The sequence below is a fragment of the Phaseolus vulgaris genome, chromosome 3, assembly GCF_000499845.2.
Source record: "Phaseolus vulgaris cultivar G19833 chromosome 3, P. vulgaris v2.0, whole genome shotgun sequence".
Taxonomy (NCBI): Eukaryota; Viridiplantae; Streptophyta; class Magnoliopsida; order Fabales; family Fabaceae; genus Phaseolus; species Phaseolus vulgaris.
In genome coordinates, this window is record NC_023757.2 from 51,687,121 (window position 1) to 51,712,519 (window position 25,399).

Consider the following 25,399-nt stretch of genomic DNA (forward strand, 5'->3'; position numbering starts at 1 on the left):
TTTTTTTCTCGATGCTCAATAATAACACTTACACTAACACTATCATCCCCTCCTCCAATAAACGTAGAGAATGGGAGATGAAGAAAAGAATGCTTGCAAGCTTTCATTATTGAAAAATAGTATCCAAAATAATCTTGAAGAAGCATATCTCAAAAGGAAGACAATGTATTTCTAATTGGAAATCATAACAAATCACAAAAGCAAGCAACCACAAAAAAATGAAAATGACGGATAAGTTTTTCCCTAAATATAGACACTCACATTGTAAAATAGAGAAAAATAAATAAAAAAATCAACTAAGGAATTTTTACTTGGATTTTAGTTTCTATATTTCATTTTTATAAAATTATCGTTTTTTAAAACTTTTTATGTTTTCGAACTATTATATGTTTTAAAATATCTGTACAAATCTTTGGAAAAATGATTACTAAAAAAGTGAATAAAATATAAAAAAATGCAAATAAATAATATAACAATGAGAAATGCAACTTACCCCATGGCTAGTGGATGGTGGTCGTTTATGAATTTTTGTTGGCACACATAACCTATAATTCTGTTATTGGGTCTAACTGCATTGTGTATCATCTTTGACACATCGCTATTTTCTTTAACACCTCTTTAGTATACGACATTCTCATACCCAGTGTTCTTCTGTCATTTCTTTATATCCTACATTATTTTAGGTTATCAAATTTAAATTTGATTCCTTTATAAGTTGTAATATGATTATAGAAATACATAAAATAAGTTTCAAATCCATATTTTAACATAGGGATCTATGTTGAATAAAGGAAGGATTTTGGTGAAATTCATATTGATGGTTGCTAAAGAAGCTCCACACTCAATATTTCAAGTTCTACAGATAATCGTACGTTTAGGAGTCCAGTGGGTCTTTAAGGGTGATTACTTCCCCACCCCTATATATTTCCTCCTGCACCTCCACAAATAGGAAAGTTTTCATTATTTTTAACTTTTGGATTGCAACTGAAAGTCATTTGACTTCCATCCTAAATTCATTTGGATTATGCAATCCATAAACTAGAATGCAAAAACATGAGTTATAAAATACTAGCTGCCGGTTTACTTCTACTAAAACTAATTGATTACCATAAATTTGAATGTATTAAATCAGCCCAAACCACATTTATGGCGTGAATCGTGATCTTCTAAGAGTGGATTTTTCAAAATCCAATTTAGATCCAATCCAAATCTTTGGATTTAAAATCCATATCCACTTTAACTAGATCAAATATATTTGAATTTTTTTTAAATCCATTTAAAGTGGATTAAATCTACATTAAATTCACTTATTTAATTATATTAAATCCACTTTCAACTAGATTAAATCCATTTTGATATAGATACAAACTAACTTGGCTTGAACTAGGCCTAAGCCAACTCAACCTCGACGCAGACACACCCGGCTCTACATCGGCCCAGACCCGGACAACTCGACATCAGCTCGGGCCCGGACAACTCAACGTCGACCAGGGCCCAGACGACTCGACATCGGCACGGGCCAAACAACTCGACATCGGCCCCGACCCGAACAACTCGACATCGACTCGGACTCGGAACCGAACGACTCGACATCAGCCCGGGCCCGAACAACTCGACATCGACTCAGAACCGAACGACTCGACATCAGCCCAGACCCGAATGACTCTACATCTGCCCGGGTCTCGGCTCGACAACAGCCCAGGCACGCTCGGGCCCACTTGACTCGACATTGACCCGGACACACTCGAGCCAACATCAACCTAGACCTGGACCTGCTCAAGTCAACATTGGGTTGGGCCCGCTCAACTCGACATTAGCCCTGGCCCAATCGCTGGATATCGACACGGGCCCGCTCGACTCAATATCAGACCTGAAAGACTCAACTCGACATTGGCTTGAACCGACTCGACTAGACAATGGCATGGGCCAGCTCGGCTCAATATCAATCCCCGTCGACTCGGGTTGATTCAATATCGGCCACTCAGCTCGAAGTGGACTTGGGTCGACTTTGCTCAACCTGGGCCCGAATTGTCTTGGCTCAACCTGGATCAGGCCAAGTCAAAATCCAACCCAAAATGCAATTTGGATAATCCAAAAATGTATCCAAATTATATCTAATCCATGTCCAATTAAATAGATTGGATTTGGATTTGAGATAAATCCAGAGTTTTTGTCCACCCTTATTCATGAGTTATATCCTAAGAGTAAGCTAGTCTCATGTAAAAATAATGTCTAAAGTTGAAGATATTGCCTCCTATTTCTCTAAATGAATACATACCATAATATCAAGTAGAAAATAATTAAAATGTGTAAACGATATAAAATGTGAATGGATTTATTTGTGTGAGATTTAGTTGGGAGTTGAAGGGTGAATCTAGTATTAATGAAGAAACTTTTACTCAAAATACTAACACATCCGCAAAGAAAAGTATATGAAAAAGCCGTAATAGTAACAAAAAAGCATCACCAAACTCAAGAGGGCAGGTGCAAACCCATAATTGAAAATATGGATCTATGAATCAAAGATTGTCGAAAGTGATCTCAGCCTGCAACTTTTCTTGTCAAACTTCTCTCAGTTGGATTTTGTTGTCCGGACCTGAGTGATTCAGATATCCAATTGGCTGTCTTCATTGGAGGCGGTGGACGGCTTTGTCCCATGGACTGTCTTCGCGTACCGATGGACATATTTGCCAACTTCTCAGCGCTTTCTGAAACCCCGCGTACACTCCTCCCCTTGTTCATACCAGCTGCCAAACACATGATTATATTAATGAGAATCAGCTTTAAGTAATGTCCTTATATGAAATTGGTTATTTATTAGAGGACTAAAACCCTTACTCGGGCTATCTTTTCCTGTAAATCGATATTTTGATTGTGGAGTAGTAGTCTTCAATGGCTTCTTGTTCTTAATTCCATCCTTCAGAAGAAACAAAAAAATATTAGCAGAACAAAAATTGACAGCAAATAATTTATGGGCGAACCACAGTCCAACATAGTAACACCAAAAAGGGGCAACTCTATAAGGCCAAAAGGAGTCAGATTTGTGAGATTTTTAACTATCTCAATGCCTGGCACCACATATTCAAAGAGTAAAAAGAGGGCGTGGGTTGGCACCAGATTTTCAACGTGTAAAAGGCATGGGTGGGAACCAGAGACTCAATGAGTAAAAAGAAGACAGCATGGGTAGGCAGGGCATGATTTAGTCAGCATAACGGGAAAGGACAAAAGTAGAAAGACAGAACTCACCTTGGTTGCCAAATCCAGCTTCCGCTGCACACCTGTAATGTTCAGAAATAAATGAGTACCAAAAAGAGGGGGCCTATTTTCTCCACTTTTCAAGAACATAAAAAATCTCAGCTGCATTTATAATTTCATCGCTTTGAGACTGGAAAGAAGAAATAAATAGGAAACTATATATTCAAAAGAGTATGACTTGTGTTTGAATAGAAGATCAAATGCGTGGAATGTAAGTTTAGTTGGTGGTACATTCGATTTAAACTTGTGAGAACTGGAGATCATACCATACCAAACATAAACGATGTAATATCTGATGGAGATTTCCCAGCTTAAACACCAACAGATATTTCTAACTATAATGAATAATAATACAACTCAAATCTACAAATACAAGAATAAAAAAGATGCAGCATGTATTAAACCTAAATATGACTGAAACCAATTATATCACCTGAAGTTACAGAAGCATGTAATTTTTGGGAAGAAAAATTGTTTGTGATTTTTGTATTAGGCAAAGCACTAGAGTATCTCTTGAGCCCCTGCCGATCCAATGAACCCCTGGTCCCAGCTGAAACAAAATAGACAACAAGGAGTTTGGTATCCCTTCCAATTGAAGCATAAGTCATTCCTTATAAAACAATCTAAATTAAACTACAAACCAGATGGAGGAGTTCTGGTCACGGCTCTTGTGCGAAGGGACGGAGGGATGTAAAAGCAACTCTAAACAAATCAAAAAGCAAAAATATTGAAGTTAACATATAGTCATGTGATTAAAAGATAGAAGACATTTTTTACAAAACTTATCTAAAGTAAGGATTGGTTAAAAAACAACCTGAAAGAAAGGATGTTGAAGAGCCTCTGATGCTGTTGGTCTCTTGCAGGGATCCCATGAACAAAGTGACTACAGAAATATAATTCAAACAGAACATGAATACATAGCACTCAATAAGTTTTAAAAAAAGGGGCCAAGACCGAACTACTGAGTGATAAAAGTAAAACTACTCACTGTAACAAGGCTAATTGCACTATCACTTCTGGATGGGATAAGAGCAGAGAGATGTACACTAGCATGCTGCAGAATTTATTTAGGGAAGAAAATATCCATCTTAATATACATAATATCAAAAGACAACAGGTTAAGGGGAAAAAAGACTAAATAAAAGACTTTAAAATTATCCAAGCAGACAAAATAGCACATTTTTAATTGCTTCACATGTCACAGTCACACATTGCATAATAATTAGTATCTAGCACTCTCAAAGTAAAACAGAAAAAGTACAAAAAGAACCTGCGGAAACTGATAGTTGATATCCCTGGCAAGCTTGAGTCCATCAGCCCAAGATTCAGTTGTTGGACTACCTATTACACTGCATATTTTGTAGATCTCATCTGCTTCACTGCATGTACAGAAATAATGGAACATGTTAATTCAAAGCTCAGTCACTAAACTTGATGATGTCTAGAAGTATGCCACTAATATGGAATTATAGATGTTAAGCCATAAACTATTAACAATTTGAAACCAAATAATTTGCCAAAAAGTATTCAGTCATGTACTTGGATTGGACATCGTAACTTGTTCAGAGTCGAACCAAGTATCACAGATTTGTGAATTCCCTAATAAATATTTATTAGCTTTATCTAACTAAAAATATCATTACGGGAAGCTGCATAACTGGAGAGAAAAGTTAATACCTGGTACCAGGGAATAGAGGACGTAGAGTGAACAACTCAGCCATAATAGCACCCATTGCCCACATATCTACAAGATGAAAGAAAATCCATAAATGTATGGTACTTGACACTTGAGTAATGTATTGTCTAGACTCTAGACCATAATATTTTTGTAAAACATAAGTCACCATAAATGACAATTATTCAATATCAGATACTTACCAACTTTAGGTCCATATAAATGGGATTGAAGTAGGACTTCAGGAGCACGATACCTAATCAGAGGTTATAATACATATTAAATTAAATGCATATGAAACAGTGCATCATACATTAACAATAACAATAAAGTATTGAGTAGAAAAAACATACCATCGTGTGGAGACATACTCTGTATAGGGTGGTTGTGAACTGATCTCTCGGGCTAGGCCAAAATCAGCAATCTTTATGACATCCTTAGTGACCAGCAAGTTCTCTGCAAAAAGAAGTGTACCTCGAGTCAAGACAGCAGAATTTTGTAGCAGAGTAATAGAAATATGTAAATCTTGTCATGATATTCAATTCAATTATCCAGCAAGCAACATTTAAAAAATATTTTTAAAATAGACAAAATGGAAAAATTGGCAATAAGAGAATAAAATTCTAACATTATATCCATTCCAAGCTGTATAATATAAACGGAACCCTATTACTCCATCATACCACATACTAACACAATGGTATAATATGATAATCATGTACCTGGTTTAAGATCACGATGAAAGTATCCACGCTGGTGCATATAAGCTAAACCTTGGAAAACTTGAAAACACCAATTTCTAACATCATTTTCAGAAAACAGCTTTTCCCTGTTTTTCATAAGTTGGTACAGGTTGAATTCCTACATTACCCAATATTGACTTAAAACAATTAGTATTAGGCTTTACATCAGCCGCCAGTATGCCACAAAATCCAGTCACTCACCATGTACTCAAAAACAAGGCACAAAGTGTCACATTCTCGAATAACTTCCTTCAGCTTCACAATATTTGAATGATTCATTTTCCGCAATGACTGCCATAGGAGAAATTAGAGAATAAATATAGGGAGAATAAAAGCAAGGAAAGATCAAAGGGATGTGATACCTTGACTTCTCTCAAGTTTACACACTCCTCCCAAGAGTAATATTTCTTCTTCATTTTCTTTATTGCAACCTGGAATTTTATGACAAATTAGATGAAACAAACACAATGCAAATTCATATATCATTCTACTCAAAACATACTTACAACTTCACCACTTTGCTTATTAATGGCTCTCCAAACACTCCCAAATGTTCCATCACCAACTTCCTTAATTAACTTGTACCTGTGTTTAGGGAAGGAGAAAAAAATTGAATATATTAAAAAGTAAAAAAGAGGGAATAACAACTTCTGGCTTGAGAAACAAATACTCACCTCTCCATTTTCCCACAGAACCCAAAGCAGCTCTTATTCAAAAAGAAATGACAAACAAACTAAAGATAGATGGCATTTATCTCTAGCAAACAATGTCAATAAAAGGGTAGAAAATGTTGACAGATATTAGATGATCCGGCAAATTTCACTGTCAATTCGCTGTCATGTCAATGAAATAAAAAACATAACTTTTTTATGCAAGGGCAGCATAGCCTTATTGATTAATAGACCCACGGCTTCGTAGTGGTAGCAGGATGCATCTGGTAGAATCAAACAAGTCCTGGAGAACATACTATCAACTCCCAGTCCAACCAAAAAAGATTGATCAAAGCAACATTAATCTTCAGCTAAACTCATCATGACCCAAGACTTGAGGACTTCAATAGTAGTCACTTCATCTAATCTAGATAGTTTTAGAATTGTCCGGTAAATAGTATTTTGTCACCACCAATGTCCATTAGAAACAACAACGCAGTGATGGTAAATAAGTACTGACTACACTTCTTCAACGCAGTTGCTTGTCTAATACTTGAGAAGCAGGCAGCATCCAAAATTCACACATTAATCTATATACTTCAGCCCTGTGAAACAAAGAAAAGGTTCAGTTAAACTTTAGTAGGTGAAAACAGGTGAAGGTGGAGAAGATAAACAACTGCTCCCTGAGAATCTCTTACCCCAGAAGTGGATTTTTCAGATGTTTCAACAGGATGTCGGGTCAGGAATGCACTGCCAAAGGAACACTTATTAAGAAACAACATTTTTTACAGGTTTCAGCAAAAGACAAATAAGTTCTTACTTGTATGTGTTCCCTAAAGATGCAGCACTGGTCTCAGAAGAAACAAGCATTAAGTACACTGTGCTGATCATCAACGTAGAACAAAAAACTAGGTGCAATTGACAAAAGAAACATGAATAAAATCTCCACGGACGAAGAATTGGTGGTCAAACACTTCTTGGAATAAAAGCAACCAATACTGGAAGCAACTTGGCAAGAAGCAAATTCTTTCCATGTCTCAAAAAATGTATCCGGAACCTCAAGATTCAAATCAAGATCACCCTGCAATCAGAAAACATGAGAAAACATCTGATTAGATTAATAATCTACAACATATTATGAAAAATGGCCAACAAAGATAGAAATCTCAACAAAAACAGAAGAAATGACAGGAAATGTGATAGACTTCAACGCTATAAGTAAATCAAAATTAAAGAGTGTGTACCATCAATGCCCAATTAAAATACACTTCATTTTTACTTTCTAATTCTAATTTGTGGCTAAAAGTTAAAATTTGAAATCCTACAGAAATTTCAATTTTTCCAGTGGTAGAAAAAATACCAGACAGTTAAACCAGCATATCAACTAAAAACTAAAACTCTGTTCAAAAATACAATCAAACAAGTTACAGTGGAGGGAACAAACATAATAACTAATTTGCAAGTCCCAAATTCAATTATGATTACAGGTAGAATGTAAAATATATAATTATTTCAAAAACCATTTCCAAACATCCGTATTAATCCAAACAGTTACACTCCAGACATCATCACACGTCAATTTACCTACAAAAAAAACATATCGTCCAGGAAATTCAAGAAGGTATCAAAATTTAAAAAACTTCACCTAAGACACAGAACTAAGCTTTCAATGCGCCTCAAAGACAAACCCACTCCGATCTTTAACCCAAAAAATTAAGCATCACAAGGATGAGGGATCCAATCATAAGAAGCCCTAAACATATCATAAAGACCAATCACATTATTGGCAAATCCTACCAACGCACGCAGAACGCAAAAAAAAAAAAAAAAAAAAAAAAACAATCAATACCATTCGAATCAAGCCCAAAGCAATAATCCAGAGAATTCAGGACCCGCCAATTCATCTAGCAAACAATGCGCCCATTAAATTCCCTAGATAATATCGAAGTTGAAAAGCATTAAAACCAACAAGAATGAAGTTTCAAAAGAGAATCCAATCTCGAATCGGAACCCTAATTAAGCCATAAAAATACATCAAGAAAACCACACTGGGCCTCCTCTACAAAATCCCACAAGAATGTTGAATCAATCCCACAGCATGAAACGAGAACCAATCTCAAACAATAGAGGGGGCTTTTATATTGATTTTTTGCTCTGGTGAATTTTGAACAGAAAATTGCAATGATAAGAACGAATGGGATGAATGCAATTAAGGTAAAATGGGATCTGAAAAGCATAGAAGAATGGAAAAGGAAGAACCTTAAGAGGTCGAAGGAAGAGGACCGTCACGAAGGACGGGAAGAGGTGGAATCCAGAGTTTCCCTCTCTCTCTCTCTCTTTCTCTCTCTCTCTCTCTCTCTCTCTCTCTCTCTCTCTCTCTCTGCCACCAAACCCAACGCAATGATGCAAATAAAGTCAATGTTTCCCAAAATTCAATATATTTCTGTGGAGTAAAGTACACTCCAATTTTACCTCATCTTAAAATATAACTTTGTAATTAATATTTCAAATATTTCTTATCTTTAGTTCAAATAATCTTTGGTCCAATTCATGATTAACAAAATCTTAAAACACTGCAGGTACAAGGACAACAAAATAATTATATTTTTCTTTGAGAAACATGAAAGAAAAGAATATATATATACATATATTTCATATAATAATTGAAAAATTGCTAAAAAACTTTTAGTATAATAATAGTATATAAAAAAAATTATAAAATACTAACACACAAAGTTTTCACTAGTTTTATCTTGTGAAGTTCAAGAACTAATTCTTCATAGGTGAAAAACACTAAATAATATTAAGAGGAAAATAGAAAAATAAGATGAAGAGACAATTTCTAAGAATGAAAAATAAGTAAACGATTAAGTGTTTTTTTTTAACACATTTAAGGTATATATATACTCTACTCTATAATTTGAAGTAAACATCATCATCAGTCTAAATATGAGCTCTAATTAGGATTATAAGTCCAATTACAAAAATTTAAACTAAAACAAGAAAAAATGAATTTGTATGGGTTTGTAAACAAAAATCCAACAAATATATCTCGACTTCAAAAAAATAATAGAAAATAGTCGAGGATTCTAAATTCAAAGAATCATATGTTCATTTTAAAGTTCCGAAAATGTGGAATCCAATGCAACTTGAATCAGCAAAAAAAATGTTGTCTACGAAAAAGTTATAGTTAAAACAATAAGCAAAGGTTAAATGAGCAGAAAATACAAAATTAAATATGTAATTTATTAGTAGTAAAAAGGAAATGAGTAAGAACTAAAAATAAAACATATGAAAAGTATTTTCAAGGTACAATAAAGTTATAAATGTGTGTTCAAAATATTTGTCGTCGGACAACAAGCAAAACATGTTTGTTACATGACATATCTAAAGTTTGGTTGAGTGTAATTGTGACACAAACTCACATTACAATAACTTATATTATAGTAAGTTGGGTTTAACAATAGGTTTTGTATCAAGATTAAGAACTTGTTCAGCTTCAAGTTGTATTAATTGTTGATCCTCTTACTTATGTCGATGGTGGGGAGAAGAATTAGATAAGTAATTATTAAATCAAATAGACTTAAATGAATAAGATGAGGAAGAATGCATTTCAATTGAGAGTGAAAATAACAATTATTTTGATGATAGTGGAATCTTTAAGGCAATTCATGCATTAAAATTGACTACCTTGTGTTAATTATATATTACATTTATATTGTGGTTTGTAATAATTATTTATAGTGAATGAGAGGTAAGATATGTGATTTTTTTTTTTGTAGAAAACATTTGTTTATTGAAAATCTATTGTTTTAAAAAAAATCTTTTTTCTTGCATGTTACATATGTAATATTTTTGTGTGTGTTGGTGGAGGTGTTAGTGGGAGATCTTCACCCACCATTAAATCTCTCACTTCTTCTATTTATGCCTTAACTTGAAGTCTACATTTATTATCCCTTAAATGAGTCTTAGTTCATTCAAGAGGACTTTGAATCAACCTTTCTATAACACAAGAGTCTCTTACGCATGAGTATTCACATCTTTTATAGTTTTACAATGTAGTTGATCAAATGTTTTGGCTTCATGTAGAAAAAGAAGAGTGAATAAACTTTAATTTAATTATTATTTTTTGTTATGCCATTATTTACTTATCATTTTGACCATATATGTTCACACAAGTTTACACTAGTAAATATTCCTTATAATATAATCACATGGATCATTAAGAACAATTTTAATAAACCAAGTCCAACCTGGAACAAGGTACAACTTGAACTTCAAAATAAATTATTTGGAGAGTTTAAGCTAATTTAAATTGTGGTTCAATTTAAAAGGGTTCTTGTTATGCTATATTTGTGTTTCTAAACATTTTCATGTTGAAAGAGTATAGGTGAGAAACACAACATGAGCAAGTCATTGTCTATTTGATAAAAAAGTTACATATTTAAAAAAAATGCAATGAACAAGGTTATGACTCCTCATGATAAGGGGATCTAGATTCCAAAAAATGTTCAAGCAACCTTGGACTAATATTGGACTTCTACAAAATTCTAAAATAAGAGCTCCATTTGTAAGACAAATTGAGTTATTGATAAGGAAGCCTTAACCTATTGTGGCGGCTCCATATCTACTACAACTCACTTTGAGAAAAAGACTATCTTATAACATTTATGAATAACCGATTGAAATGTAATATATTTTATTTAAAGTATAAATTTTAACTTATGGATAGATTTATGTAAACCAATGAGCTTGAATGAAAACCAACTACTTCGGAAGTGGTGGAAAAAACAAATAAATTAGAGGCTAAAGAATGAGTTAATGGAAAGATTCACGACCTTGTTGTATTTTAACCTTTTGACCTTGTTGTATTTTAACCTTTTACTTTGCAATTATAATTTAATGTTATATGTTTAGTTTGAAAAAAAAAATTATATTATGACATCATTTTGAGAAGATGTATAAAAAACATCAAGAAAAAGGTTCATATTATGCCACATTCAAAGACATATATTCAATGAGAGTTCCTTTGTTGTCTCCATTTAGAATAATAATATATATTTTAACATTCTTGGATGTGAAAATATAAAGGAGATATGTATGGACTTAGTTCATTGAGCAAAAGGTTCAACAATCGTGCACTGTATTCATATACTTCAGTCTTAACTTATAGTTCACTACAAGTAAATACATATTTAGCGTAAACTTTTAATTTAAACTAACAAGTAAAAGTCATTGATAATTAACTATCAGCATCGAATTTGTGTCGCACGTGCAACTCACTTTAAAACCATAAACATTAATTCATGAGTGTCAACTTTTGAAAGTTGACTTTAAGTAACATCAAATTCATCACTAATTTTTAAATTTATTTTTAATTAAAGTAATTTAATTTCAAATAAGTCTACGCTATGTGTTTTTATCTTAAAATTTATTTAATTTAGTGTTGATTAAGCTTATGTTAAATAATTTTTTTAATATTAATTTAATTTATGTCAATTTGACTGACACTAATAATGGTATTAAAAAAAGATTTTCTTATACCAACTTCAGCAAAATAAAATATAAACAAAAAAATAGAAAAATATTTGTAGTGGATGAAGGAGATGTTGGTAAGAGTGTGGATGAAGGAGATGTGTGCTGATGAAGCATATGAGTGTGGATGATGGAGATGAATATGGATAAAGAAGATGAGTGGAGATAAAAGAGATGAGTGTGGATGAAAAAGATAAGTGTGAATGAAGAAGATGAGTGCGGATGGAGGAGACAAGTATGAGTGAAGGAGACGAGTGTGAGAAAAATATTTTTTTTAGAAAGTGAGAAAGGAAAATTGTGAGTGAGGAGATTTGTCATTAAGCCTTTGTTTGGATGAGGGTGGGAGTGAAAGGGAAAGAAGAAAAAGAGAGTGGAATCACTACAATACAATCACTAAATAGAAACTAATTTTAGATATAAAAATAATTAGTTGTTATATAGACTGAATTAGATAATATTTTACAGACTAAAAAAATATTAACATCTAAATTAATTTCTATTATTGTTAAATAGTATCTAAGTTATGTTGTTTTGATGAGTGAAACATGAATAAATTTGAGTTGAAAGATTATAGATCATACGACTTATGTGAAATGTAAAAAATAAAATTAATTGACCAAAATACCATTGTCATGAAATTGTGAAAGATTTGAATTAAAATAAAGATAAATGTTTAGATATCTATATTTATACATATATATTTCTATAATTGGGTTTGAAATAAAAAATAATATTAATAATTAAAAGTATAAATCTTTATATAATTATTATTGTTTGAAATTTGTAATTAAAAGAACAACTGTAACGCTTAAATATTTTTATCCAATATTTTTTAGTAAAGACAATAATATTCCTAATCATAATGCATACTGTGGTGAAAAAATCGTAATATACATGCATCAAGTTGTAAAATGTAAGAGAATAAGTGTCATAAAAATGATTTAACAACACAAGTAAAATGATATTAAAACATAAAAATACATAATATTTTAATTATTATAAGTAAATGAGAAAAAATAAACTAAAAAGAAATATATTAAAACAGTATGTATTATTTTTGTCTGAAATTTTAAATATTTATTATAATGCAAAGATGATAATTTAATTTGAATATTTACATATCAAGTTCATGTGTTGTTTTTAAACAGTTTTACATACAAATTAAATTAGTGAGTTTAGGTAGAAGAGAAAAAATAATGTTGAAAGAAATATGATATATATTTATTGCATTTTTAATATAATATACCTTTTTATCGTAAATTTGACCAAATAAATAAAATAATTATAAAAAAAAGTTTAAAAGACCTTTGATGTACAACACAGACTAACATCAAAATCTTGAAGTCCAAAATGGCTAAAAGTATACACTTTAACATTATCCTTTTTTAAAAAAAAATATATTATTTGAATCATAACTAATGACCTTTAATTAAAATTATTTTATGATTTCTATTCACATGAATTCATAACATAAAAATTAACATCCAATTTAATAAAAACTAACTTAAACAAATAGAAATATTAAAAATAAATAAAATTAACATCAACACTTTATTTTTAATATTTATTTTAATTAATATTGGTTAAGCTTATATTAACATAAATATTTTTATTTATTAAAAAAGTTAAAAAGAATTAAGGTGTCTTATAATTGTTTAACTTGAGTCTATTTATGTTTAATATTAAGCAAATTTACATATAAAGTATTTTTTGTGAGCCCTATTCTGGTGACGTATACATGACACTAACGATGACAGATGAAAGGCTCATTGATTTTAATGCCTACTTATGTCATTATTACTTAGGATGTTTAACACTTTTCTTTTTATAATTATTTTACTTTCCTTTTTGCATTGTGCCAAATTTGTTGACTCTTGTTTTAAATTTTAAAAAATTACTAAATAGTAAAGAAATTTAAAGAATAAAAATAATTAATTTTTGACTAAATTAAATATTATTTTAGAGATTAAAAAATTCATAGTATCTAAAGTGGTTTATATTACTAATATAAATTTATAAAATGATTTTTAGATTGTTATCTAAAGTAACTACCAAGATTTTAAATTAGTTAAAAAAATTAATAAAAATTAATTTAAAATATATAGTAGTAAATAGTTAAAATCTTGGTAGTTAATGATTAGATACAAATTTAAAAATTATTTAATAAATTTTTATTAATAATAGAAACTACTTTAGATATTAATATTTTTTAATTTATAAAATATTTTTTAATTTAGTAAAATAGTAATTAATTATTTTAATTTCTAAAATTATTTTTTATTTAAAAGTTTTCTTATAGTGTTATATTACTTAGGTTGTTTTTACTATAAATTATGCCTTTTTTTACTATTATTTATTTATATTTATTAATCAAGTAAAAATATTTCAAATAATGAAGAGACAAAAACAATTATGTTGTTTTTACAATATTAGTAACCAGATTTGTCAAGTGTCTTACTAATTAAGAGGTATTTCAATAAGGTATTAACTAAAAAAACAAAAACAGAAATATATATATAAAAAAATAGAATTCATAAATTAATAGTGCACACTACCACAAAGGCACTCTATAACATAAACTTAGATGATACAGTAGAATTGATGTTTGAAAACAATAAAATTTGAAAGTAATTAACCAAGTGATGTTGTTGGGGTAGTTATTTTTCTGGGAAATGCAAGTTGTGTTGTTCATGATTGAAAGAGAAGTTTTGCAGGGTCAATGTTCATATGGGTGATTTGGATCTCCTGAGGAAGAAGATGATACTTGACACCATGGATTTCAAAGATCCTCTTCAGTTCAAAGAAGAGGTCAGTCATCCTAACATTTCTCTCACTGTAGTTCTGATGGTTGATAGTATGTTGCACACACAAGGCAAATTTCAGCTTGTCCATATTCTCAATTCCTTTTGCTATCACACTGTGTTTTGGATTCCAATAGTTGGGCTTGCTCTCAATGTACCTAAACTCATAATCATTCATATCAAATATTAACAAAATCAAAATCCTTAGATTTGAGGAATAAATTAATTTGCAACTTTATACTGAAGTTTGTTAAAAACAATTTATCTTACCAAATTAAATAATTTTATAGGTTAATTACTAAATTAAGTAAAATTATAAAAAATTGACAAAATTGATAAGTTGTGACACTTTGACACAATTTTAGTGTGATCAGATCAACTAATACTAAAATTGCACGACTTTAAGTTGAAGTTTAATCACACAAAAAGTTATGTTATATTATAACAACTTCAGCTCAAATAGAACTTCAGATCAAATAGAACTTCAGATCAAATAGATTAAAGTCATGTCACTTTGACACGACTTACCCAATTTGATATTTTTTTAAAAATTTATCTATTTCAATAATTAACCTATGAAGTTATCCTATTTTAGTTAAATATCATTAAAAAGAGGTGTTTAACGAACTTAAATATATACTAATTAAATCAGATTTCAACTAATAGTATAAAATCGTGTCAAAGTGATACGACTTGAGTTGACAGAAACCGTGTTATTTTGTCACAACTTCAGTTCAAATACACTAAAGTTGTATTACTTTAACACAACTTACTTATTTCAATAAATTTTCAAAATTTTATTTATTTTTGATAATTAACCTATGAAATTACTATACTTTAGTAAAAAAATCATTAAAAAAAAGATAGTTATAGAACTTACATTTGTATTGATTTCTTGAGGGCAATGATGGTCTCCATGGAAGTTGAAACATCGACAGTGAAATCAACTGCATCCCCCATCTCTGGACTCCTGTAGAAGTTGCTTATGGGCTTAGAGAGCAAAACTTGGTTAGGGTAGTATATTTTCTCATTGTCATATCGAAGAAACACTGTTGTCAAGATATTCATCTCTTCCACGATCATCTGCATGTGAGTGCATGCATGCATATGTTATTAGCAGATGATTAAGCTGAGATGAAAATGGTGAAATGAAGAGTGTGAAATTACATGAACTCCATCAATGACGCATCGGTCTCCAATATCAAAAGGGTGCATGACAAAGACAAAGATGATGGCTTCCAACACAGTCTTGCAGGTACCTTGGAAGGCAACACCTATCAGAACTGTTTGTGTGATGCAGAATAATATTATCTTGAGTGTGGCCACCTCCATCACCAAAAGCATCACAATGATTATTATCACACTCACAATTGCACTTGCTATTTTGTGAAGCTGTTGCACTGCTGTTTTCGTATCATTCAATGACTGTGCTAGGGCTTTTCGTTCATAATATGCTCGAATCTGCTCAAATCAATCATTTTTTTATACTAATCAAAATGTTAAAAGTGTCTAACCCAATTTTAATTTTTTTTAACCTATAGTTGAAAAAAAAGTTAGGTTAAAAAAATATAAACAAAACAAAAGAACTTACCACCCAATTTCTGAATGAAGACCTGGTGATTTGTCCTGTCTCAAGAGCACCTTCAAATAGTGGAAATATGGTATGTATCTCAACCCTTTTCAAAAATCTCATCAGATCTTCCTCTTCAATATACCTTCATTCCAAATCACCATATTTTAATTCACTCTTCAAATATATCTATCTTGTTTTTTTTATCAACAAAGATTAAATAAAATAAAAAAATATTCTAAAAATATTTCAACTCTTATATAAAAATGGTCAAATCAAATTCAATAATGATTAAATCAGATTGTTTAACACCATCAGACTTTACGGAACAACAAACCAATTATCAAATATATATATATATATAAAAAAATTGAACAACCCTAGTAAAACCTCAGACTTTACAAAACAACAAACCAATTCTCAAATATATATATAAAAAAATTGAACAACCCTCGTAAAATCTCAGATTTTACAGAACAAACAAACCAATTCTCAAAAATATAGATAAAAAAATTGAACAATCCTCGTAAAATCCCATTCATATGTGTATTTTAACCCACCAAAAATATTAATAATAAAAAAATTTATAAATAATTATAATAATAAAAATATTAATAGTAATAAAATCATAAAAACAATAATAATAACAAAAAAACTAATAATAATATTCATAAAATAACAATAATAATAATATAAATAATAATAATAATAAGAAACTTATAATATTTAATTAAAATTGCTTTATAGCAACGAGAACAATTTGATCGGTTTTAAGGATATAAATTTATATATTTTTTTAAAAATTTATTATATTAATAAAATCTTTCACTAATTTTCCTTATAAATTTTTTTATTCCCACTCTTTAATTTAATCAACTTCACCTTCTATTATTTATTTATTTTTCTTTTTGGTTCCTGAAATTCAATTATGATAGCCTTGAATAAGAAGGGAGCAAGAAAGATGTTGGTGGGACAATGATGAAGAGTGCTTTGCTTGCGCACTAAATTTAGAATATTGCACCAGAATGGAAGATCTTATAGCAGAAGCTTCTTGTTGGGTTGCTTTGCTGCAAAATAATGGATCTCACACACCACTATTCTGCACACACTAAATAATAACTCTTTTTCAAGTGTAGCAAACTTGGTAGGTGGTCAACACCATCTTAACAAAAGAATGTAATTTAATTAATTATTAATATTAAAAGTGTTAGATCAGAAATAATTTGTTAAGAAGTGAGCCTTAAGCCTAACTCAACCCCATAAAACCGACTCATAAGGTTAAAGTTTGCACCCATTTATATACAATGAAATGTCCTAATCTCTAGTCGATGTGAGATTTTCAACATACCCTCATGCCGAGGCTACCAACTCGTGCGTGGAGATATATGTTATGGGTGGTCCGATAACGGTCCGATAGCGGGTGACCTGCTAAACCCAACAAATACTCGCTAGGATAGGCTCGAAATGACTCTCATACCATATAGGAGATATATAGGGAGTTTCTCTCCCCAAATTACAATCTAACTAAGTAGGATACTAATCATGAGATTCTATAATTATTAAATTAATTGCATATAATTGGGTACAATATCGTCAAATATTGCATACAATGATTGCATATAATTTGATAATTATTATTTCTTTAATATAATTGTTTATTTAAAATATGAGTGGTGAAGTTTTTTTTCCTATCACAGGTTAAAGTTTAGTCTTTGATCTATTAAAGTTTAGTCTTGGATCTCTTTAAAATATCGTCAATAAATTTTTTATTCTCTAACTAATGTCTATAACTTTGGTTCTCTAACTAGTGTCTATAACTTTAGTATGTATGCATTTAAATTAAAATTACTATATTAAGGGGTTGGGATTGGTTCTTAATCTTATGTTGTTTTTAGCTGGTAGTGTCGGAATAGGCACAGTGTGAGTGTGAGTGTGTATTTTTGTGTTGCGGCATGATGAGGAGTTGGCACTGAGAAGAAATTGCGTGTTAATGGACCACTCACACTGAGTACGGAATCAACCACCAAAATGCTTCTGCTACCAACACCTCATAATATGGACCACACAAACATAATAAAACTTTCTTTTCACATACAAATATTTATTACACTCAATTTTATCTTTATTTAACCATTTTTTTTTCATACACAGAACCTAAAATGGAATGATGGAAACATTGTTAACAAACTTAGTTATATGTAGACCTTCTCAATAGTTAGACATGTGTGACTCAAAATCTCATATCAACTCAATCTTTTAGTCCTAAACAACCACTACATAATATTTGTGAAAAAAAAAATCTTGTGTGATAAATAGATTCTTTTTGGAAGTCAAGTTGGAGAGAAAAAATATTAGTTCAATCACTATTATGAAATAGACTTTAAATTTAATTCAATTCCATAAAACCAGTTCATAAAATTGAGGTTTGCACCCACTTATATACAATGAGCTATTTTCATCTCTAGTCGATGCGGGATTTCCAAAAATCACTACTTCTGTTTAAAAATTAGACATTTTAAAGAAGGTCGGTGTTTTATCACAATTTTATCTTTAAAAGACATTTTGGTGAGTTCAGTAAAAGAAAATCATTTAATTGAAAAAATTATATACTATTTTAGAGATTAAAAAAATTATTGATATTTAAATTAGTATCTAGCTAAAAGACTTATGCAACTAATTAGATATCAATTTAAAAATTATTTATCAATCATATAAATTAATTTAAAAACTAATAATTTTTTTAGTATCTAAAATAGTATATAATTTATTCATAGACTAATAATTTTTTGTTTTTAAAATTAAATTTATTTAATGATTTTTTTAGTAATGATAAGATTATATAAAATCTCGACTCCCGAGATGTAGGAGTATATTGAAAACTTAAAGTAATAGAAAATGATAATTTGAAGAAGATGAACTTACTTGGCACCAGGTTTGGCAACATTCTTGAAAATCCTCTGAGCACAGTTTCTAGCTTCCCACTCACTGCTAATCTCAGACTCAGCGTTGCCAAAATCATCCACAGTCCTTGAAATGGTGGACAAGCCAGAAGATCTGACATAGTTAACAAGTCTCTTCACACTCCAAGCAGACGCAGTGCTCTCCATGCTCAGCTCTCTCAGCTTCTCCATGTCGATCTTCCTCGACCCAAACCTATTCGACTTGTACAACTTCTTCGCCTCCTTCATCTTCAGCCTCGCCGGCATCGACTTCGACCCCTTCAGATGGTGCTGCCGCACTATCTCCTCCGCGTCTTCGAACGGCGGACTCGACAGTGCATCCAAAATGTAGTGGTGGAAAACGCTCTCCTTCATTCTGTCAAAGTACGTGGTCACGTGGAACGACGACGCCAGCATCTTCACCAGCACGATCTTCACCAGCCATATGGTTGCGCCCACCAAAACCGCCACCAACGCCTGAAACATCTTGTTCAGAAACTTGTGGTTCTTCTTCTGGACATCGTCGAATACCAAGCTCCAATAGGAGAGTAACACCAGACCTAACCACAAACAGTTTCTTATGCTCTTTCTGAGCCCGTATATGAAGTACAACACCTTATCCCTCAGCATGAAGTTTCGTTCCAGGAAGAACACTATCACACCAACTAGCCACCCTGTTTGGATTGCATGTAACATCAATCAATTTCTACATCACACACCAACTAAATCATACTTATAAGAAAAATGATACATTGATCCTTCATTCAACTCTCTTTCTTTTCCTAAAATTTCAACTTTTTTTATGAAATGATAAAATTATCATATTTTTATATCATCAATTAAAGGTTGTATACTGAAACAAACTTTTCCAACACAATTTAACAAATTACAATGAGAATTCAAATGAGTTTTTTCTTTACTTTACGTTATATTTTTTTATCAAAAAAATAAATAAATTAAGAGCAATGATATGGTGACATCTTGCTCTATTATACAACTCCTTATTAATGATATAAAAAAAAGGGTATTTTTGTCATTTTATATAAAATTTTGAAATTTTAAGCATAGAAAGAAGGTTGTATAGTGGAACAAAAGTTGTCATTCTATCATTTTTCATAAATTAATTAGAGAGATTTTAAGGATACATCAATCTTTATACAAAGTTAGTTAGTACCAATCCTCAAAATTCCTTATACATATCATGACACAGAAACTGAGGATCATAGCTAACTGAAAAACGGAAACAATCACATACTTTTTCTAAGAGATCTCATGCATAACAAAGACTCAAAACACCCATCAGAATGAAAAACTTACCCCCACAAGCTTTTGAATTTATCAATAACCATACCTTCACTTGCATCATAGTAAAAATTTCAATATGATTTATTTAGTCGCTTCTAAAAATCTTCTTATTCCTATGTTTACACATCTCTACTACCATCAAATTTATATAGAATGTTTCTAAAATCGTAAAGTCAATATATACATTTATAACAGTTACACCAGTTCTTGGGTCTGTAATGGTGTAGTCTTTGGTGTAAGAAACCTGAGAAAGTTTGATTTTTTTTTCAGAAGGAAGGGTAGTCGTGTTTTGTATACGGGTTGAGATACTCTTGAAGTATAAAAAAGAAATGCATTTATAAGAGTTACCTGAAACGAGACGACCGCTGAATGTAACCATCATCATGACACACCACCTCCAAATCTCCAATCCCAGGACGTGCATGTTGGTAATGGAAGAAATGGTCAAAGAACACACCAAGCATGCCAAGATATTGAGAAACAAAAGCCACTCCATCACCGGCCTCCACTTGATTTTGAACTTCCTCTTTTGGTGCAACTTTGTGTTATGCTCTGACCCCTCTTCTTCCGTCTCTTCCTTGTCCCATTTCCAGTCATCTTCTTCCTCATCGTCTTCTTCATTGGAAGTGAGCTTATAGGTGGGTTGGATAATGTCACCTTCTTCAGAGGTTGCTAGTTTGTTGCGGGGAACATAGTTGTACTCTTGGATTCGGGATTTGGGTTTTGAGAAGTTCAGACGGTTCAGAGTTCTCACTTTTAAGGGTGGCCTGAGTTTCTCTTGATGATTTTCGGCTTCCATGGATGATGGTTTAGGGTTATGTTGGTCGATGAACACAACAACTTGGTCTGAACTCCTTGATTTCTCCATGACTTGGGATCACAAATGTAAGGAATGTAATGTTGCTATAAATTTTGCTACTGCTGGAAATTATGCAGATTTTTGCTGCATAACTATGCCATATAAAGCACTAACTAAAGGATATATTGCTAGTTTTTGTTTGTTGTTGAGTGATGTGGGTTTTATAATTGTATAAGGGTTGAGACAGTGGCCAAAACTCTCTTGTTTGAGTGGATATGAGAGAGATACTCAAATCCAAACTTATAGAGAAGCTTTATCTTATCAAATTTGATAGGGTAGAATATCATTTTTTATTCATGAAAGTAGAATACAAGGTCTCCTTTCACAGTGTGTGAGCAAATAAACACTTTATAGGAAAAGAGTCCATGAAGAGTTTTGAAGTGGCTAGAGGGAATAAAAACCTAAGATTAATAATCATGTGTTGTAATATCATTGTTAGGTATTTTAAGATATATAAATCTAGAAGAAGGGACATCATTGAGTCATGACCAAACCCAATATAAGATATTAAAACACATTTAACTTCACAATAAGTTTGTAAGTCTTTTTATATTGATTAATTTGTATTTTTTTACTTTATGTGATACTCGAATTTCTATACTTGCAATCTTAATAAATTATTTTAGTAATTTAGAAAATACCTTTAAAATAGTTAAGAAAACGTGTTTTGTACAGAAGATGAGAAGAGAAAAAAATAGAAGGAAAAACATGAATAGAAAGAAAGGAAAATAATTATCAACAAAGAATAAATAAAATAAAATAGGAGATTTAAAAAATGTTTCAACTTTTATAGAGACATTTTAAGGGTGTCGCAACCCTAATACAGAAAGTAATCAAACTTATTCAACACCTGACCTACAAACATACTTCCGACTCTGTAAACTACCAAACTAATCATCAATTGAAAGACATCACATCATCAACAGAAATCATCATCTATTACAAAACAAAAAGAAGGAAAGAAATAGAAAAAGAAAAGATATATTAGATATTTATGAGAATTGAATTTGTGTAGGTTAGGTTGAAAACTTAGTAAGTGGCTATGGAGGATTCTCCTTTTTCTAGCATGAGAATGTGTGCCCACAGCGCATACAAGCACTTTCTTGAATGCAACTTGCCTAAATTCTTAGTTATTTGTTGCTAAAGTCTAACTTGCACACATTTGTGATGATTATGTGACAAAAAAATAGGAAAACGTTTATGATGGTTTTGGGCACGTGGTTTTGTTTTGGAGTAAATATTTCATTAAATAAATTTTTCATTACAAGAAAATCATGAAATAGAAACTAATTTTTAGAGACAAAAAATAATTAGTAGTTATAGTGACTAAATTAGAAACCATCTTAGAGACAAAGTTTTTGCTATCAAATTTAGAAACTAAATAATTGGTAGTTAAAACTTTGGTAGCTAATTAAATACCAATTTAGAAACCATTTAACAATAATAGAAACTAATTTATAAACCCATTTTTGTTAGTTTCTAAAATGGTTTCTAATTTAGTTACTGTAGCAACTAATTATTTTTGTATCTAAAATTGGTTTCTATTTCATCTTTTTCTTGTAGTGTTTAGTATTTTTAAAGTAATTTTGTAATGAATATCTTTAACTTTTTTTAAATTTTATATATTTAACATGTAATTAACTTTTATTATTCTTGAATTATTTATGATAATGTAATTATTTTAGTTAGATATTTCTAAATATACTAATATATGCATATTTAAAATTAGCTAAATCTTTCAGAAATTCGAAGTCAAATATTACAAAATTTATTTCTAATCAAAATTGAGAAAAAAAAAAAAGAGCTTCATACATTAGTTTCTATTATTACTCTAATAAAATTATTGACTAAAGCAAAATTTGAAATGTAATGACTAATTCCATTAGTAGGGGAGTCAAATTCTTATTTTGAAATATATTTGACCGGTTTTCATGGATAAGTAGAAATTTTCTCCTTACTATAATTAATATATCTGCAAAATAAAAAGAGTTTGTATGTAATCAAATACAGTTTTTGTTTCTTTTTTATAAAAACTTTGGTTTGTAGATTTATATTATATTAATAACTAAACTTTAAATCTAATTTAATCTTAAAAAATAATTTATAAAATGCGATTTGTATCTACTTATATATTACAAGAAAATTATTAAATAAAAATTAATTTTAGAGGTAAAAAACAATTAGTTGTTATAATGACTAAATTATATACTATTTTAGATACCAATAATATTATTGGTATTTAATTAGCTACAAATTTTTAGGTATCAACCTTTTTTGTCAATACCTCATCCAACTCTTGTGACTCTATAATATCATATTAAGGAGTAAATTTTAAGTATAACATAAATCTTCATTCTTTATTTCATATTCTTGAAGTTTCTACACATGAAATTTTGTTCACAAAGTAAATTGTTAAAATATTCATTATTGTTGAGGAACGATTAAAATACTTATTTACTTGTATTAAGAGATGTTTTGTCTGTATTATATTTTACCCTCTTTTGACTAAAGATTGGTAGTAAAGATCCTGGTAAAATAGTTACTAAATTCTTTTGATGTGACCTACAATTCCTTTTCTTTCTTGAGGATTGGTTTAATGATTTGTAAAGTCTGATGGATGTTTGTAAGTCAGGTGTTGAGTAGGTTAACATTTGTCACTTTCTGGGTTGAGACATCGAATGTCTCAATTTATTTTATTTATTCTGGACTGATAAAAAGAATTCATTCAAAATGTATTTATAATAAAAGTATTATTTTTTAATGATAAAATATATAAAAATTGTGTAAAGGATATATTTATCTGAGTTAGTAAATTGTGCAGCTCATAATGCGTGGATAGTGAAGGGTGGTCATGCGCATGAAAAGAACACCATGATGAAATGAAATACCCTTTCTTTTTTGGTGGAAAAATGAAACACCCTTGCTTTCCATCATATTAAAAATGCGTGTATATATATTATATTATGATATCGACCTACAAAGAAACAGGTGTACGAGGTCGGAAAAGTGCCCCATCATGGACAGTTAATTTAAGGTTTAAACACATGAATTATGGTTAAAGAAAGTATAGCATTATAACAAATAGTATTAAATATTAAGCCAATATAGGAACATGATGAAGCTAGAAAAAAGGAACGTGTTCCATCTTTGTATCAAGGAAGTGTTTGACTCACAGCACCTTGGTGGAGGATATCCACTAAGGTATAGTGAATGCACACTTTTAAATATATAAAAAATGATCGAAGTTCACTATATTCTCCTAACAAAGCAACACAAGGAGAGAAGACAAGAAGATAGATGCACCATTAAAACAACAAAGCACACCACGCATCACTCACAACTAAGAGTTGTTATTATCCCACAACTACTCTCTCTTAGCTTTTTCCCACAAAGACCACAGTTTTTTCATCTTCTGAAAAAGTAGAGGGATATAAGTGAAGGACCACTTTCCTATTTGAGATCTTTTGAAAGTCCTGTTTTTAAGATAAAAAATTTATTCTTACTAAAAAAATTAAAAACTAATTAGAATTCAAGATCAACAACTGTTTTTCAAATGCGAAACTATAAGGTGATCGAACTCTAAACTTCAAAAATCAACAATATCTCTAATGTATATTGATTCTAATAATGTTATCTCAAATATCTCCAAGTTTAAACATTATGTTATCTCAATATCTCTAATGCAATTATTGATATTAATTTTAATAATGTTATCTTAAATATCTATAAGTTTAAACATTGATACTATATGTGAAAATGGAAAAAAGTACTCTCATTTTTGTTAGACCTCAATTGTTTCAATAAGTTCACTAGTTTCATACCGTTTAAGAATCAAATCTAAAGACAATTTAAATAAACATTATTTTCTTAACACTCCAAGATGCTTTATACAACCCAAACAGTAATAAAACTCCAAACTCCAAAGCAAAATATACTTTGAATATGGTAATTAACCCTAACAATATTATCTAAAAGGTTGGATACTCAAGTTTATCATGCATATATTGAAAACAAATAGACTTTCTACTGTAATTCTGAAAACATAAAAAATGTGAGAACAAAAAGAA

The 25,399-nt window shown here is 30.5% G+C and overlaps 2 protein-coding genes across 3 annotated transcripts; both read right to left on the reverse strand.

The window, feature by feature from the left end:
- Nucleotides 1-2,310: 2,310 nt before the first annotated feature.
- Nucleotides 2,311-8,750, reverse strand: LOC137808620 (cyclin-dependent kinase F-4-like). 2 transcript variants are annotated; one of them, XM_068609826.1, is made up of 20 exons: nt 8,583-8,725; nt 8,173-8,255; nt 7,144-7,404; nt 7,022-7,073; nt 6,348-6,928; nt 6,180-6,258; nt 6,036-6,104; nt 5,875-5,964; nt 5,653-5,791; nt 5,284-5,386; nt 5,134-5,186; nt 4,933-4,999; nt 4,526-4,634; nt 4,244-4,309; nt 4,070-4,138; nt 3,897-3,957; nt 3,689-3,805; nt 3,247-3,278; nt 2,839-2,917; nt 2,311-2,747 (listed from the first exon to the last, which is right to left on the reverse strand). In XM_068609826.1, exons 5-20 carry the CDS (start codon nt 6,353-6,355, stop codon nt 2,542-2,544), a joined length of 1,347 nt encoding a protein of 448 aa, XP_068465927.1. In that variant the 5' UTR covers nt 6,356-6,928; nt 7,022-7,073; nt 7,144-7,404; nt 8,173-8,255; nt 8,583-8,725; the 3' UTR covers nt 2,311-2,541. The 2 variants fall into 2 exon arrangements, with proteins under 2 accessions (XP_068465927.1, XP_068465926.1); XM_068609825.1 differs by lacking the exon at nt 8,173-8,255 and having other exon boundaries at nt 8,583-8,750.
- A 5,592-nt stretch (nt 8,751-14,342) lies between these two features.
- Nucleotides 14,343-21,697, reverse strand: LOC137808621 (mechanosensitive ion channel protein 10-like). Its single transcript, XM_068609827.1, has 6 exons — nt 20,822-21,697; nt 19,152-19,842; nt 16,251-16,374; nt 15,827-16,120; nt 15,540-15,742; nt 14,343-14,817 (listed from the first exon to the last, which is right to left on the reverse strand). Exons 1-6 carry the CDS (start codon nt 21,339-21,341, stop codon nt 14,547-14,549), a joined length of 2,103 nt encoding a protein of 700 aa, XP_068465928.1. The 5' UTR covers nt 21,342-21,697; the 3' UTR covers nt 14,343-14,546.
- Between the last annotated feature and the right edge of the window lie 3,702 nt (nt 21,698-25,399).